Below are 16700 nucleotides of genomic sequence, written 5' to 3' on the forward strand. Positions count from 1 at the left end.
AAAAAAAAAAAAAAAAAAAAAAAAAAAAAAAAAAAACACATCATAGTAAAATTAATACCTTCTCCGCTTCGCATCGAAGCTAAAAAAAATTATTATTTTTAAAAATCTGTCAAAAAAATTTTCTTTGACATTTATATTTAAAAAAAATTTTGACTGGTGATGAAAAATAGATCTACTACGACAATCCCAAGCACAAAAAGTCATATGTGAAACCTGGCTAACCAGCCAAATCAACGGCAAAGTCGAATATCCATCGCGCTAAGGTAATGCTCTGTATTTGGTGGGATCAGAAAGGTGTGCTGTATTATGAGCTGTTGAAATCGTACCAAACGATTACAGGGAACCTCTACTGAACACAATTGGTTCGCTTGAAGAAAGCAGTCGCCGAAAAACGCCTGGAATATGAAACCAAACACGAGGCAATAATTTTCCATCATGACAACGCTTGGCCTCATGTTGTAAGACGGGTTAAAAACTATTTAGAAAACAGCGGCTGGGGTGTTTTGCCTCACCCGCCTTATAGCCCAGACATTGCCCCTTCTAACTATCATTTGTTCTGATCGATGCAGAATGCCCTTTTTGGAAAACCCTTCACCAAAATTGAAGATATCAAAAATTGGAATTCATCATTTGTGGGATCGAATCCACAAATATCCAGAAAGATAGGAAAAAGTTATAACTACGGATGGGCAATACTTTGAATAACATTATTGTACATGTTTTTCTTAAATAAACATTCAAATTTTGAAAAAAAAAACGCACGAATTAAGTAATAGACCCAATAAGCTAACAAAAAATCAACTTTAAAAAACCAAAAAATAGGTTAAAAATAATATTTGCACTGATTATTTTTAAAATATTAATAATTAAAATCTGTAAACATTTAAAACACAATTTTATTGTGTTTTTAATATTTTTTTATCGTAATAAGTAATTTCAAAAAAAATATGAATAATTTCTTTGTAACTCTTGGTGTTTAAATAGATGATACAATTTCCTTATAGTTATGTCCTTTAGTTTTTAACTAATTAGTAATAATATCAAAAATTATTGGTGATGGAAAACATATAATTGATAATTTGAAATTAGCACGAAAAATTGAATAATAGATATGTATTTTTGACTCTGATGACAATTTTTTGCAGACCATTCATTCATAATTAACAACAAATTATGATCTAAAAAGTTTTGTGTACAGCCCTTCAATTTTTATACTAGTTTGCCATAAAAGTATTAACTACTTTATAATTTTTGTATATATTCTCTGAAAAAATTACAATACTAAATGATTATGCAATTTAAAAATACTTTATTTTAAATGCGCCACTAAAGTTTTTAACATTTTGTGATAAGTTCAGAATTCTCCATAAAAAGAACTTTCCTATTATAGCCGTTTTAAATGAAAGCTTGAAATCCTTTATACATACATAATTGAATATATTTAAAACGCTATGCCATTTTTTACTACTCGTCGAGAAGAAAATATATTACCTTGTAAGCGCCACAAAGTATAAATAATTTATTATACAATAATAAAATTAATTTATATATTAAAAAAAAGAACTTTCATTTAAATAATACCACGACTAACATTTAAATTTTAATTGAAACTATCCATGTTATGTTTCCTTGACGCTAACTCTTATTTGGATATAGTAAAGAACCTCGGGTCTTTGATATTTAGCCGCCGCCATTGAAAATTATTATATGATTGCTATTATAATATCTATCTCGGTGAGGTAATGATAATAAATTATTTTATCTGTCATCTCCAACTGGTTATTGTTAATTCGATAATGGTCCGGGGCGCCACTAACAGGTGGAAAGAAACTTGGGTAAATACAAAATGATAAATGCATCTATATGTTGGCAGCCAATTAGCAGATGAAACAAATATAAACACAATTCATTATTTGTTTATGTTCTACCGCCGTCAAAGTAAACTTTATATAAATATTGAGAATCTTTCAATAAATTATACCTGCACGCGAAAGTCATAAATATTATACTAATATAAAAATCTTCAGTGCTGGACTCATAATAAGTTCAGTGTAATTTAAATGAAAATCTTTAAAAAAATAATAATAATTTAGCTATTCAATATTTCATAATTTAGAAGTGTACAAGCATTTCTACAGTACTATGACATGAACATTTCTTAATTTACGGTTACCTATGATTTATAGATGGTTATTAAATTATAATTCTTTAAATTTAAAAGGATTCGTTAAATACTATTGTTTATTAATATTAACTTTTCGTACTGTTTAATCTAGAAATATCAAAAGATTTGTATATTTATTATATGGCTCACCTGTATTCGTGCTTCAGTGAGTCCTATTTTAGATGCAAGTTCTTCCCTGTAATAAAATATACCAAAATACGTTATATTCATGATAAAATTTTAAGTAATAATAAATTCATTGATTTAAGAAAATTTCAAGTCTGTGAATTTTTAGGTGTCATATATATATATATATATATATACATAAAATACGCTTCCTTTTCATTTTTTTCATCCCAAATTTCGATTGGCTGTATATTTAACAAGAGGTCATTATAATACGTGCAACATCATGTTTATAGACAAATATATTTTAATCGAAACATTTAAATGTCTACAAAGATTACAATATTCAAGACGTGTTTAAAAAATGAAGAAATGTAGATTTAAATGATTACATAGATCTACTTTATGAAAACAAACTCCATTTTTACCTTTGTTTAATGATATCATAAGTACTCATAAATTTAGCAAATAATAAATTTATAAATTAAGATTTCAATTTTTAATTATATTATGCTATAATTAAAGAAGAAATAGAAGCTATATAACATTTCATGTTAAAAATACAGAATATTAATAGCATATTAATTATAAGTGTACGACGAGTATAGCTAAAGGTTATTAATCGATAAACAACTTGCAGTAGTCTCATTTAGATATAAATTTCTAATCACAAAATGTATACATAAGAACCCATTACAGAACAAATAAAAGGGAAATCCATAAAAAAAATCAAGCTATCAAAATTAATTTGTAAATTCATTAAAAAAATTTAACAAATAATTTATAATTTTAGTTTGACGAGTAGTTGAAAATTTTAAATTTATCTATTATTTGTCGTTCGACTTGAAATTATTTTCCTATTGATGAATAAACTTCAACAAGTACCTGGTAAACACATCCGGGTAATGTGTTCTTCCAAATGCTTTTTCCAATTCGTCCAACTGAAAACTAGTAAACGTCGTCCGGTAACGCCGCTGTTTGCGTTTAGGTGCTCCGCCACTAAAGTCGTCCAGATCACCGCCCCCGCAATCGTCTTCATCGCCAACACTACCACCCCCATTTAGTGTGCTTGGCGTGCTGGTTTGTTGGCGTCTTTGGTACATAAGGCTCTCGTCATAACCAATAGATAACGAATGCCTCTGCTGTTGATCAATTCCGTCAACAGCTCCGTTTTGCAAACTATTTCGACCATAGACCTCAGGCGATTCTCGCATGACGTTATGATCTATTAACATAATATAACATTTTTCAATTAAATAAGTCAAATTCGAAATTTCGTTAATTTTTATTAATATTTTGTTATAAAGGTATACATATTAATTGTTATACATTAATGAACTTAAATAAACTTCGAATAAGTTTATTTTTGTTACTTATGTCAAATTTATTTTCAATAGTTACTTTGAGCTCAGGACGTTTAAAAGTTTTTAATCAAATAATAAAATAATTGATACGGATATTCTAATTGTATTATATAATATATGTATTAATATTAATATTATGTATTGTATTTTTTCAAACTTCTACACCTAATGAGCACATAAGATAAATATTATTAAAAAATTTAATTTTAAAATTAAAATTGAAATTTTATTACTGTTACAAAAAAATGAATAATAATTATATTTTTTAATTAATTAAATTATTGAATATTTTTGTTATACTTTCTATTAAAAATTAAATATTAGAATGATTTTAATTACGACACTTTAATTAATCGATAAAATTTGGTCATGAAATATTTATATTATTTATTTTTGTTTCTTATAATTTTTTGGCGCTAATTATGAATATACTCTTAGTTTTATTCTACGGTCAATATTTTAGCCACAATTTGAGCATTTATAAAATTATGGTTTTTCAACACAAAATGTCCATTAAAAAAATTATCATTTTTTTTTTCATTTTACCTTATTTACATTTATAGAAACATGATAGTTAGTTCAAACTTAGAAATCATTCCATAAAAATTCACCTTTGATATGCATTTTTAATGTTGTTATTATTTATCATATGTCGCACTTTTTATGGTTGGATTACTGTTGATACTTTTCATCCGCATTTGAATATTTCGTGTGTTCAGTTTAAACGTGGTGAACTATTTTTTGAAAACCTTAATAAACCTTAATAAAAACTTAATATTTAAAATAAGATGACCAATAATGTTGTGATAAGGAATGAAAGATCATTTATTATGTTTTTGTAATATTTATATAATAATTTGTTTAAAGGGAACTATATAAATTTATCCTATTTTTTTCAGAACTAAATATACTATTTTTCTTAATTGCATTAAAATTGCATCATATTTTTACTACAATGAAGATGTAGATATAGAAGGAATTCTGACTGCTCAAAATTAATTCATATTCTTACAACCTTGTTTCCTAGCATTAACAATAACAGATATTAAATAATTATCTCCATATCCTATGTCTAGAAGTTCAACTTCTAGCACAATTTCTCATCACACTATAGTGAATATCGATCAAAGAATTGGCCTTCTCGTGAAAATTGCAAAATTGATAATTTTGCAATTTATATGTAATTGTGCAATTCATATATAATTTCTCATTTTTTATAGACAGTTATTTAACTACTCAATTATACATACGAGGGAAGATTTGTAATAACAGATAGTGAACTTAATGAAGGCAGCTTATTAGATAACGGATAAAATTTCTTCAGAAAAGTTATTCTGAAAGAAAATTTATATTATTTAAAATTATAATCACCATCATAAAAAATGCTTCTTATTAAACTTTTTTTTAATTTATGAGGGTATATCTTTAACTAGATAATGGTTGCGATCATTTGATGTATCGTTAAAAAAAGTTGGACAAGGGAGGGTTAAGAAAATAGATAAAAGACATAAAAAAAAAATCACATTGTAAAAAAACTTTAATACGAGTAAGATATTTCTTCAAACGAGGAGAGACTACAGTGATGGCGTCCTTGATATTCAATAAAGTTATTGAATCTAAATGAGATAAAAATCAAATGAGTTAAATATTTTTTTCGAACTCAAAATTTTTTTAAGTAACTTAAAATAAAATAAAATACAAAATCAAAAATTTTAACACAAAAATAGCATACGGTAGCCATTTTCAACATAAAGACAAAATAAAGTCAGACATTTTTTTTCCATAATAAATTATATTACATAAGCTTAATTTTAAGATATATTTAAAAGTGTTAGTATTTCCGGAACACTTTCAAAAGTTAAGTTGAAAAAGTTGTCATTTTGAATTCCCCCTGTGGGCAGGTGGTAAAGAGTCAGGTTTATAAAAAAAATGTTCTAAATGATAGGTAAAGACATTATGCATCTATAAAAAAATTATATTGATTTGGTCATTTTTGATAAAGTTATGGCAGTTTTAAGTAAAAAAAATTGAACATTTTTCGAAAATTAGTGATTTTTAAATTTGTAATTTTTTTGGAGATTTCTCACATATACGGGAACCAGGGATTTTTATTCAATATTTAAGGGTAATGTCTTCGACTAGATACGATTTGTGATCTTTTAACGTATTGTTCATCAAAATCGGTCCAGCGAGAGCTGAAATTGAGCGTTCACAGACACAAAAAAAACACATCATAGTAAAATTAATACCTTCTCAGCTTCGTATCCAAGCTAAAAAGAAAGACGTTACGACAAGTGTCTTCTATAAGTAAAGGGACTATAAAGCCGAAAATCGTGTAATCTTAGATCGTTTTGTTAAATTTTTTTTTTAATTGTTTCATAATGTATTGGAGCGTTTTACGACAGAGCTTTTAATCACTGTTAGATATTAATCAAAAATGTCTCATCCCTACTTTGCAGATTCCCTATTAATTTTACTTACCTCAAATTATTCCTAGATGCACTTTTTATAAATTCTTACAGCTTAAAATAAAAACTCCCTTAAGTGAAACATTACATTAAAATTTGAAAACCTTATTTTCATAACTCAACTTTCTTTAAAACCGACATACATAACCTCGGCTAAATTATGGCTTCAGAATAAAAGATATAGAAATTATAGTTATTGTTTATTTAATTATTTATCAGATTGTAGTATCATAAAAAGCAATAGAAACTTTATAAATTCTTATCACATCGTTGACTAAATTTATTGAAGTAATGAACTAAGTTATAAGAGATATCAGTTTTTTCTGTCTTTAGATAGACCAATATCAAAACTAACCATCTAAATTACACAAGAAATGTTATCATATCTGGCTAAAATCTTTTTGGTTGTGTTATTATAAACATAGCAATTCTCAGAGGTACCAAATATCATGATTACCGTCGATGAAGGCGGTAATACGATCGAGTACGACGATGATACACGTCGTATAACAGAAATACTATTGACACACTTTGGTGATAGCCGTGCCGTACACATCGACGTCATAATGAACACAGTTCAATACTTTTTCGGTTTGGATATTTGGACGAATGATAGACTCTTCGAATTATACCAAAAATGTTTATTGGATTTGGTCAATGCTGGTCTAGTCATCGTAGACACACCAGAAGGAGTGGACTGCTGGTCAATGAAGCCCGAATAAAATATCTCGTCTAATACCATAAAGTAGACTAAAACTAAATGCAGTACATATTGTAGAACTCTAAAAAATGTTCTTTCCAACTATCGTCCAAAAAAAAATAACTAAAATTTTCTTTAAACCTATCTAAAAAAAAGACCACAATTATTGCATAGAGTATTTTTTAATATAATTAGAGTAAAAAATATTATAATATTTTAAATATTATAGATACAAAACTAAGTTATTTTAACATAAAAAGAGTGGTCCTTAAGGTAAGAATTTTTTCATCTTCGATTTGAAGCTGATAAATGTATTGGTTTTACCATGATGTGATATTTATTTTTTCTATTATTAATTCTCAGCTCCCTCTGAGCCATACGTGTATGCAAGTTAATTTTAGCTATGTTTAAAAATTCATATTAAGCGATTTTTAATGAAATTTTGAGCAACAAAAAAGTTGGTATTGGTATTTTGTGATGGTCTCAAAGTTTATGAATCGTTTTCGTCATCTTAACCCATAATTAAGAAAAGATAATAAAACAGCAATTTTTGGGAAAAGCTATAATTTTTAGTTAGAATGAAAAAAAAAATTATGGTATTGAATAAGATATTGAAAAAATACTAATGAAAATTTCAGACTTAAAATTCATTCGCAGAAGGCAGGAAAAATCATAAAAGCCTAACCTCATAATATTACCCCCACCTTATTCTATATTATTTTAGATATAATACATTTTTTTCTAATTATTATGAATTTCAATACACTATGTGTCCCTTGCGTCGGTGAAGTGGTGCTAGTATGATCATCGAACGTCAAAAGTCATGAGCGTCGATGGCGACGGTGTGCTGGTGCGACGTCTGTTCGTTGTGTCCGCACATGTCATATGTTCGTGATCGGTCGAGTACATTCTCAACGTCGCAGTTCGACGATGAGAAGAAAACTCAACGTGGCGTTCCACAGGGACGAGCAAAAAATATCGATATTTTACATTTTTAGTATTGATATTCATCGTTTCTTTTTCAAATTCAAATTTTTTTAATTTATGTTGTACAAAAAAAAATGTTATCGGAATTTTTTCCCTCTAACTTTTTTACCATCATCATGTATCGAATAACTTACAAGTTATTTGTTTAATGGACATATATAAAACATAATAGTAAAAACTTGTGATTAAAATTATGACTTATTTTTTCTAAATTTCTGATCATTATATTAGTTTAGAAACATTTATATAAAAATGTAAATAAAATGGAACATTTTAGTTATAATTTAAATGATAATAAGTCTTTATTTATTTATAATTTATTAATAATAATAATAATATATAAATATATTATTAAAATGTTTCAAATGTTGAAATTCTACGTATTCAATTTTATACATCTAAATAAATAAATGTATAAATTTTGTGAAAATTAATAATTATAAAATTTATTAGATTTTCTTAAACTAAGTGCACTTATAAGTTATGAAGTTAATTATTTAGTGGTAATGTAATTAAAAAACAATTTTTACTGAAACTATTAAACTAAAACAATTGTCTGGTCAACATTGTCATAATAAAAATTGTCCATGATAAACGACTAAAAATGTTAAGGTAATTCACATTAGTATAAATCAATAATGTACTAATCTTACGAGTAAGGTACTTGAGTGAATAATTTACGATCCGAACACATAGAACCTATTTAAACCAACAATAACTAATTTCCATTACGTATAAACTTGGTACAGTAATAACGTGTCGGCGTCTCGGAGAACAATAAAATAATAATAATGTTATTGCTTATTACTGTAACTGAATAAATCGTATAAGATACCTTGGCAAATAATTAGCAAAATACTTCAATTTTGTTAACCTAACACCGCTTTGGACACAACAGGGGTCCTTCATTTTAATGTATGTCTTGTTCTCCAGACAAAAAAGTACAGAATCTTAATTTTTTTTACTCTCAACAAAATAAAATTTAACGAGAACTGTGAAAGTTTTTATCAATAGTTAATGAAGTATACCTTTATTCTTGGATTTAGCAGTTAATTAAATCAAATTACTGAACTAATACACTTATAAATAGTTTAAAAACACTCAAATAATTTCAGACTATCAACGCGTGTTTATCACTCGTCATAAAAATCAACCCACAATTGACTTAACCATATTATACCATAAAGAAGACCGACAATAATTTTACAAGACATACGGAATGGAATGGAAAACGTGGGTTCGTAATTTTATTACCATACGTGTATTACACGGATAGGAGAGTAATATTAATTAATAAGTAAGCCGCCACTGTCGCCATAGGTGGCATATTGGGCGCCAGTTATCAACTAGAATTGGAATACTAAAAGCATTTCTTTGTCATAGCACATTTGCTGTTATCAGCAGTCGAGTATTATTAAGAAATAACCGTAAAGGGTTCATGTTTTTCAGTTTAACGTTAAACCAAAGTATTGCAATACACAATAATTGAAGTCATAATTCAATCCTGTTTTACGTGCTTTTTAGAGAAGTAAATTTCCAATTTCATTCGCTCAATTATAACTAAAAAAATAAAATAACAACACTAAAAAACATTCAATTTTTTTCATGCGAGATCTTTTTGATTGAGTTATAATATAAGTTATGTTATGAATGAACTATTAAAAATAAACTTAATTTTGAAATAAAATACAACATATTTCTTTTAGACTGTGTAATCCTAAACAAACCCATATATAACAAAATTCACTTTTTTTATAATTAGTATATTTTTAACTGTTTAAATTTGATAAGCTCTTTATTTATAACTATCAATCTCTTCTTAAATATGCCCAAATATTTATTTTACTTCAAAACATTGTATCTCGTAAATCTGGCGCTAGATATACCAGTAAAAAATAATTATTTTAACTAAAATCAAATAGTATTCACAAAGAATCGTGGGTGTTAATAAAATTAGTGAAAAAAGAATCTTAATGTGTCGGATATCAGTGGTAAAAAGAAAAACTGTTTTAAACAGTTTGATTTACCGTCAAAAAAAAAAGTTATGTTTAAAATTATTTGTTAAATATTAAATAATAGAATATTAGAAGAGAATGTTAAATAAACTAATAAAATTTCAGATTTTTAGCACATTAAAAAATTTCCTGAATATAATTCGCCAAGATATTTTAAACTTAATCACTTAAGAAAGAACAGATAAAAATTAAAAACCTTCATTATCATAGAACTTTAAGGTATTTATTTAAATATTTATTTATTATAGTTATGCGTGTATAGTTAAGCTAAACTAATTTAATAATAAAAAGTGAAACTATTAAATAATGAAATTTATACAAATTATATCAACAAACAATACAAATAATACTTTTATTTTTTACAATATGTACTTTACAAAAGTATATCTTACATAAGATCTTGTGTATAGATATCATTAAACATAAGTTATTATGATTAAAAGTTTTAACAAGTAACTTATAATAATATTATTAATATATTTTTATGATCACACAATAGTTATGAATTCCAAAAAAAAAAATCAGTTTTAAAAATGATAATATATTATAATATTAATAACATTTTATTTTTAATTTCGTTCTCTATTCTAGTTTAAAACTTTTAATATGTTTACGCTTAAAATCCAACTGCCTCCTTAAAACACGTGTATTAAACATTCATTAAAATAATTTTGCAACCCTGCTGTACAGATAATTTATACCTACAGATATATTGAATAAAAAGAGGTAAAGGAACCTTAAATAACTCAATACTTGTAAAACGATTTGATACCCAGCAATTTGTAATTAATGTATTATTACATTTCTTTGCCCAACAAATATTTTTGTTAATTTTTTTACATGATCTTTCTATAAAAAAAAAAATAAAAGATATCCGTCTTTTTGGGAAAATTAAACCATTAGCGATTGAAGTAAGTATTAAGAAAAACTTGAATACTTATTTAATGTTCTTAATCATTAACATAATTAAATAATAAATAACCTCGATTTTTTAATGTAAATACTGCCGCTGCGCCGACATGTAGTCATGTACACTTTGTTATACAATTTTTGTTATTAAATCGAATTTGTATGTCGTACGATCAACGTCAGACTCCACTTTTTAATTAATTTAAGAACCGAAAAATAAACCTTACAAAAATATACAGCCTCGCTGGAACAGAGTACACTGCGTGACAGGTTATAAGTACCTAACCTTTCGGCTGCGTATCAGGGAAATGACCAATTATTATTATGTTAACATTAATTTCCTAAAATGACTACAGGGAATATTACAATAATGAACAGAATGCTCTTCTACTACAACACTTACAATTGAACGTGATTTTAATAATATATTCTTTATTATAAAACGAAATCATATTCATAAGTAAAATATGTTTTATTGATCAACTCTATTGACAAAATGTTAATTTTTTAACGCTATTAATATATTTAAACGCTCAGATTGGTTATCCTTGAACAAATGTTGAAAATATATTATTATCAGTATTGATACTTAATTTTTGCAAGTAATTGACCAATCAATAGTTTTAAATAGCTGCTATATAAACCTTCAAAGAGGATTCGGTAGATTTGATGGAGTGTAAAATTTTTAAAATAATATGGTTTAAAGATATTCAAATAAACATTACTGTCTCTGAATTCGAACTAGATTTAGTGTCCCTAGTGTAAAAAAAAAAAACACGATAATCATGTGTTTGATAATTACAACTAAACCAATTACTCTGTGCACTAGACATAGTATAAGCAGGAAACGGTTGCGTACAACGGATGGTCGCCACAGAAAATGTATATTTAAGGTAAAATTAAAACAATATTTTTACATTAATTTACCGGAGACACAATATTTTGGTCTGCGATATAGGAATATTTTAATTATTAGTTGACAGTATTCGACTTAATTTGATTTTGTAGTTGTATCATAGTTAACAACACTGATACGTGGTACCATGTTATTTAAATAATTATAATTGTTATACTACTTGTAATACCCAGCCATAATGCATAATGCTGTAATTATTCACGGAGGGTAATTTTGTCACCTTTATGTTGGCTCTCTTCAACTGAATCATCACGATAATAGAGTAAAAAATTAAATAACAAAATTATAAGAACGATTTCATTAGTTTAATTTGAAATCGTTTAATTGAAGGACAAGGTCTTTTTTAAATACTACCGTTAAATTTAAAATGTTCATGAAGATAAGATAAAATGAAAAATAAAAATGTTCAACATTTAAAAGTTATCAGTACGTACAAAACCGATCGAGTTAGGAAAAAAAAGAGANTATAATGCATAATGCTGTAATTATTCACGGAGGGTAATTTTGTCACCTTTATGTTGGCTCTCTTCAGCTGAATCATCACAATAATAGAGTAAAAAATTAAATAACAAAATTATAAGAACGATTTCATTAGTTTAATTTGAAATCGTCTAATTGAAGGACAAGGTCTTTTTTAAATACTACCGTTAAATTTAAAATGTTCATGAAGATAAAATGAAAAATAAAAATGTTCAACATTTAAAAGTTATCAGTACGTACAAAACCGATCGAGTTAGGAAAAAAAAGAGAAACTTCCAAACTAGAGATTTGTGTTAGAAATTAGACGTTATACGGTCAATTTATATGCTATTTACTAATGTCATGTTTTCATTTAATAATAGAACGAAATTTACACTTATCATCTATTAATTATACGAGTAGAAGCAATTAATGAGCGAACGAGTATGGAGATTAACCGTTGCTGCGGTTTTTCGAGTAATGTGCAGGAGGAGATAATATTGTTATTAGGACGAAGTTCTCGGCCGGCAAATTAGCTATTCGTTAACCGATAATACAATCTATAATGTAATTATAAAAACGACGGTGGTCAATGAGGAGGAGATGTACGATTATAATTTAAGATAGGTATTAAGCCGTTCAGAGACTGCCGGGTATGAGCTTCCCAAATGCAAGTTAGTACGAGATCATCGTAGTCTGTTATAACTACTAATATAATAATCCAATTACGTAGCATTATAATATGTAGAGTGTATGTTATTATTTTCTTACAGCAACATATTAGAAGTGTAATTTTAATAGACGGGTAGCGGCGAAGGCGGTGTTGGTAGAGGTGGTAGCAGTGGACGGAGAGGGTACAGCGTGTGTGTACAAATATAACATTGTAAACCGGTTCTGGTGGTTACCGAGCGGCGAAATATGCGATTAAATATTAATAGAAAAATTCCTTATTTATGGTGGATGCGGGGTACACACGTTGAGTGCAGGCAATGTATTATAATATAATTATATAATTCGATAATATATTAGACTATTAATGAACAAACATAATATCGATAAGCAGAGGAGGAGGCCGTGGTAGTTACCCGTAGAGTTTAAGGTACGACAAATACCCATTAACGCACCAGGGTTATTTTTTAATAGGATATTACTCCACACCAAAATTATTATTAATATATTTTATTTACATAAATATTTTGACCCGACTAATAAGAAATGACTAATATACATTTCTGTAACTGTATGCTACCAAACGTGTAGAAAAACTAATTTCATTTTCGACGGCAACATATTTCCATGTTCGACACACGACGGCGGTTGATGAACCAGAAAATCCAAGTCGATGAGTCTTGAAAAATTCATAGTTCCTACTGCCTACTTACTAAGCCACCGTCAACCGTGTTATAATTATTTTGTTGAACACGATATAAATAATGAAAAAAATGAACGGAAGGAGACTCGGCGTAATGTAATTATGTAAATCAAAATGAAATTAGTTGTAACCGTTCGAAATAGCATTATCCATCTACATGGCAGAATAAACCACTGGACGCCATCGAAATTAATATGAAAAATAATATCTTCAACGTGTTGTTACTTTCTTGTATCACAAAGGACCACGTTTATAATTATTGTAATAAACCGTCAAAAGTGGTATAGGAAAATTAAAACGTTCACACGTGTAACAACAATAGTGGTGTTGTGCCGTTCAATAACCGGTACCCATCTGAATTTAATGGTCAAAAAATACTAATCATGGCAATCTATAGAAAAACTAAATTAAGTTTAAAACGGTTAAAGATTATTAAAAATAGGTTTAAATTATATTATGTATGTACTACTCACGGGCAAGGTTTTCTTTTTAGTATCTTATTAATTTTTTAAACGTTATGCGTCGACTTCCGCGCACCGCACTGAATATAAATTAGTCCATCAATACATGCCGTTAGAAATGTAAAAATATGAGTAACGATTATTATAATGGCGACAGCGTCGAGTCGGTTATGATTTGGAAAAGTGAAAAATAACGTTGATTTCACATAACAAAAAATAATTGAGTGACAAATTACCTATGAGCACGGAAACGGAAAAATGAAATGAAATCAACTACCTTTCCTATCGCCACAAAATGACTACTGTTAATAAATAAAAACATACATACAATACTCTACTCACTATTTTGGTACTTTAAGTACAGTGTCTACGCTGGTCTCATAATATCATTATTATAAACAATATATATACATACAACAATATAAACATATTGCCTATACGCATATATAAATTTATACCATAATAACACGGTTGAGTTTGGTGTTGGCATCGACGCCACCGCCACTGTCGGGATGTGATCAGTCGGTAAGCACACACAAATGAAGGTAACAATTATCATTATATTGTTTTCGGGCCCACCCTGTCATCGTAGTCTTCCTAATCGGTGAGTCCTAGTCCCTTCACGAGTGCGTGTAGTGTACCAGGCAAACCGGAAATGACTGGTCGCTCAGATCAAACACCCAGATAATACCCACGCAGCTAGTAATTTTATTATTATTATTATTATTACTATTATTTAATAACGACAGAACCGATATTAATGTTGTATGATACCGTTTGTCGGCACGTTGCCTCTAATTTTTGCCATTTTCACCGGATCTACTCCCTTCTCCCCACTTTAACATTATAGGATATTTCACTGTTATTCAATTATTTCTTTAAAAATTATTCCAATAAGTAACACAAGTTTACTGAAATTATTTTAATTTCAACTTTTCAAAATTGTTGCAATAAAAATAATAAATACACAAAAAGAAATTAACAAAATCATACTTCTCAAATTAACATTTTGATATAAATGTAAAAAAAACTAAGGTATACATGATGGGCGCATAACTTCTTACGTCTATTGTAAAATCAATTTCTCCCTTAGATTGGGTTCAATTATACTTATATTAACTTCATAATAACAATTAACAGATGAATAAATAAAAATTATTAACTCTTTATTATTAAAAAAAAAAACTTGTGCCATCTATTCAAGTTATTTTTAAAAGTAATGTAGTGAATAGAGTTTATTTTCTAATAAATAAATATTACGAAATTAATCATTATATTCTAAATAATTGTTATTTTTATAGATACTTTGTATTTGATTATGAAAAAATGAGCCTTTGTTAAGCAAATTGAATTTGAAGTAGATGTTTAAATTTATGTGTCTACCACTTCCTCAGTTCTTCACTAAAACCATTTAATTTTTTTTCATTAATAAAATTTTAAAATTAAAACCATTTAAATTAAAAAAAAACTCATTACTAAATAAAGTCATAAGAAAAAAATGATTGCACACATGTAATTTTTTTAGTATTCTGTTTTTTTATGACCTGGAGCAAATGCTTCATTACCTAGGATAACACAGCCCTGCCTAATATCACATAAGTTCTGAAATGAAGCGCTTATATTTCAAATTCCTTTAATTTATAAAAAAAAAATCATGTATATTTAATTAAAATTTAAGAAGAAGAAAACAATTTAATACAAATAAAAAATGTTTTTTTATTTGTCTGAACTTATAATTTAATTTTAATCATATGGAAGTATGTAAATTATAAATTAAAAACTCAATATAAATGTAGTAATATTAAATTTTTTTTCTTGATTTAAGTTACTGGTTTTATTTTCAATATAAAATAAGAATTTAATGTATGAAGTAATCAAGTTGAATTTTGTTGAAAATAAAAAAAAGTATACAAACCAGACGAAATAAATTTATTATTAATATGCAGCCTCCATAATTTTATATCTAAATTAAATGAATGCTGAGAAGTTCAATAACTTAATAACAAGCAATTTTTGTCACATTTTTTTTTTTTTGAAAGCAATTTAAAAGAAAAAAAAAATTTATCTTATAAAATAAAAATTTAATAAACTAGATCAGTCAGAAATGCCTCGTTATGTAGATAGTAAGAATCAAATAGTGATGAGTATAAATACCAGATATTTATTAAAATTCTTTTAAAATACCACAGAATATTACAGAAATTGTGAACAAAAACCTAAAATAGTGAAAGTTTTTTAATTAATTTATTTTGTAATTTATTAATACTTTTAAAATAAAAGTAGTGTTTAAAAATAAGTAAATTTCAAATTATATATTTAGCAAAACGTATTGAAATTATAATTCAAACAAATTTGCAAAAATCTTAATTATCTAATAATAATAAAATAGAAACATTAAATTATGCCTTTTTACTCTCTCAAAAATAACATATTTCAAATAATAAAAAACAATTTTAATAGTTAAAAGTTATAAAAAGATATTTTGTTTACCAAGTTAACATAGTTAAAAGTTTAATAAAAATTTATTTTAACCGAAAATATCTAACAACTTTGGGAAAAATATTTTAAAAAATTAGTACCTACGAAAAATTTAAGTAAAAAAAATATAATTATACAATGCACAATCAAATACTTTTTTGTGTATAACATATATTAAATCTCATAAATACATAAAATTAAATATTGAGAGAATGACATTCAAATGTGAAATTAAATTATTATTTTGCAAAACGAAGTAATTTATATCAAGTTGATATTGC

General features: G+C 26.7%; 1 protein-coding gene across 2 annotated transcripts in view; it reads right to left on the reverse strand.

Moving 5' to 3' along the window:
- The window catches only part of LOC126899809 (homeobox protein aristaless-like), a 41259-nt gene that overhangs the window by 5888 nt on the left and 18671 nt on the right, over positions 1 to 16700 (reverse strand). The window contains exons 1-3 of one of the 2 annotated variants that reach the window (XM_050675032.1): positions 4266 to 4395; positions 3176 to 3515; positions 2315 to 2360 (exon numbers count right to left, since the gene is read on the reverse strand). In XM_050675032.1, coding sequence (XP_050530989.1) covers positions 2315 to 2360; positions 3176 to 3515; positions 4266 to 4278 — 399 coding nt within the window. In that variant the 5' untranslated portion in view covers positions 4279 to 4395. Of the gene's footprint in view, positions 1 to 2314; positions 2361 to 3175; positions 3516 to 4265; positions 4396 to 16700 lie in introns of those variants that run through there. The other variant, XM_050675031.1, reaches the window with a different exon arrangement.

Source organism: Daktulosphaira vitifoliae, unplaced genomic scaffold (assembly GCF_025091365.1).
Source record: "Daktulosphaira vitifoliae isolate Bord-2020 unplaced genomic scaffold, ASM2509136v1 Scaffold_2, whole genome shotgun sequence".
Classification (NCBI taxonomy): domain Eukaryota; kingdom Metazoa; phylum Arthropoda; class Insecta; order Hemiptera; family Phylloxeridae; genus Daktulosphaira; species Daktulosphaira vitifoliae.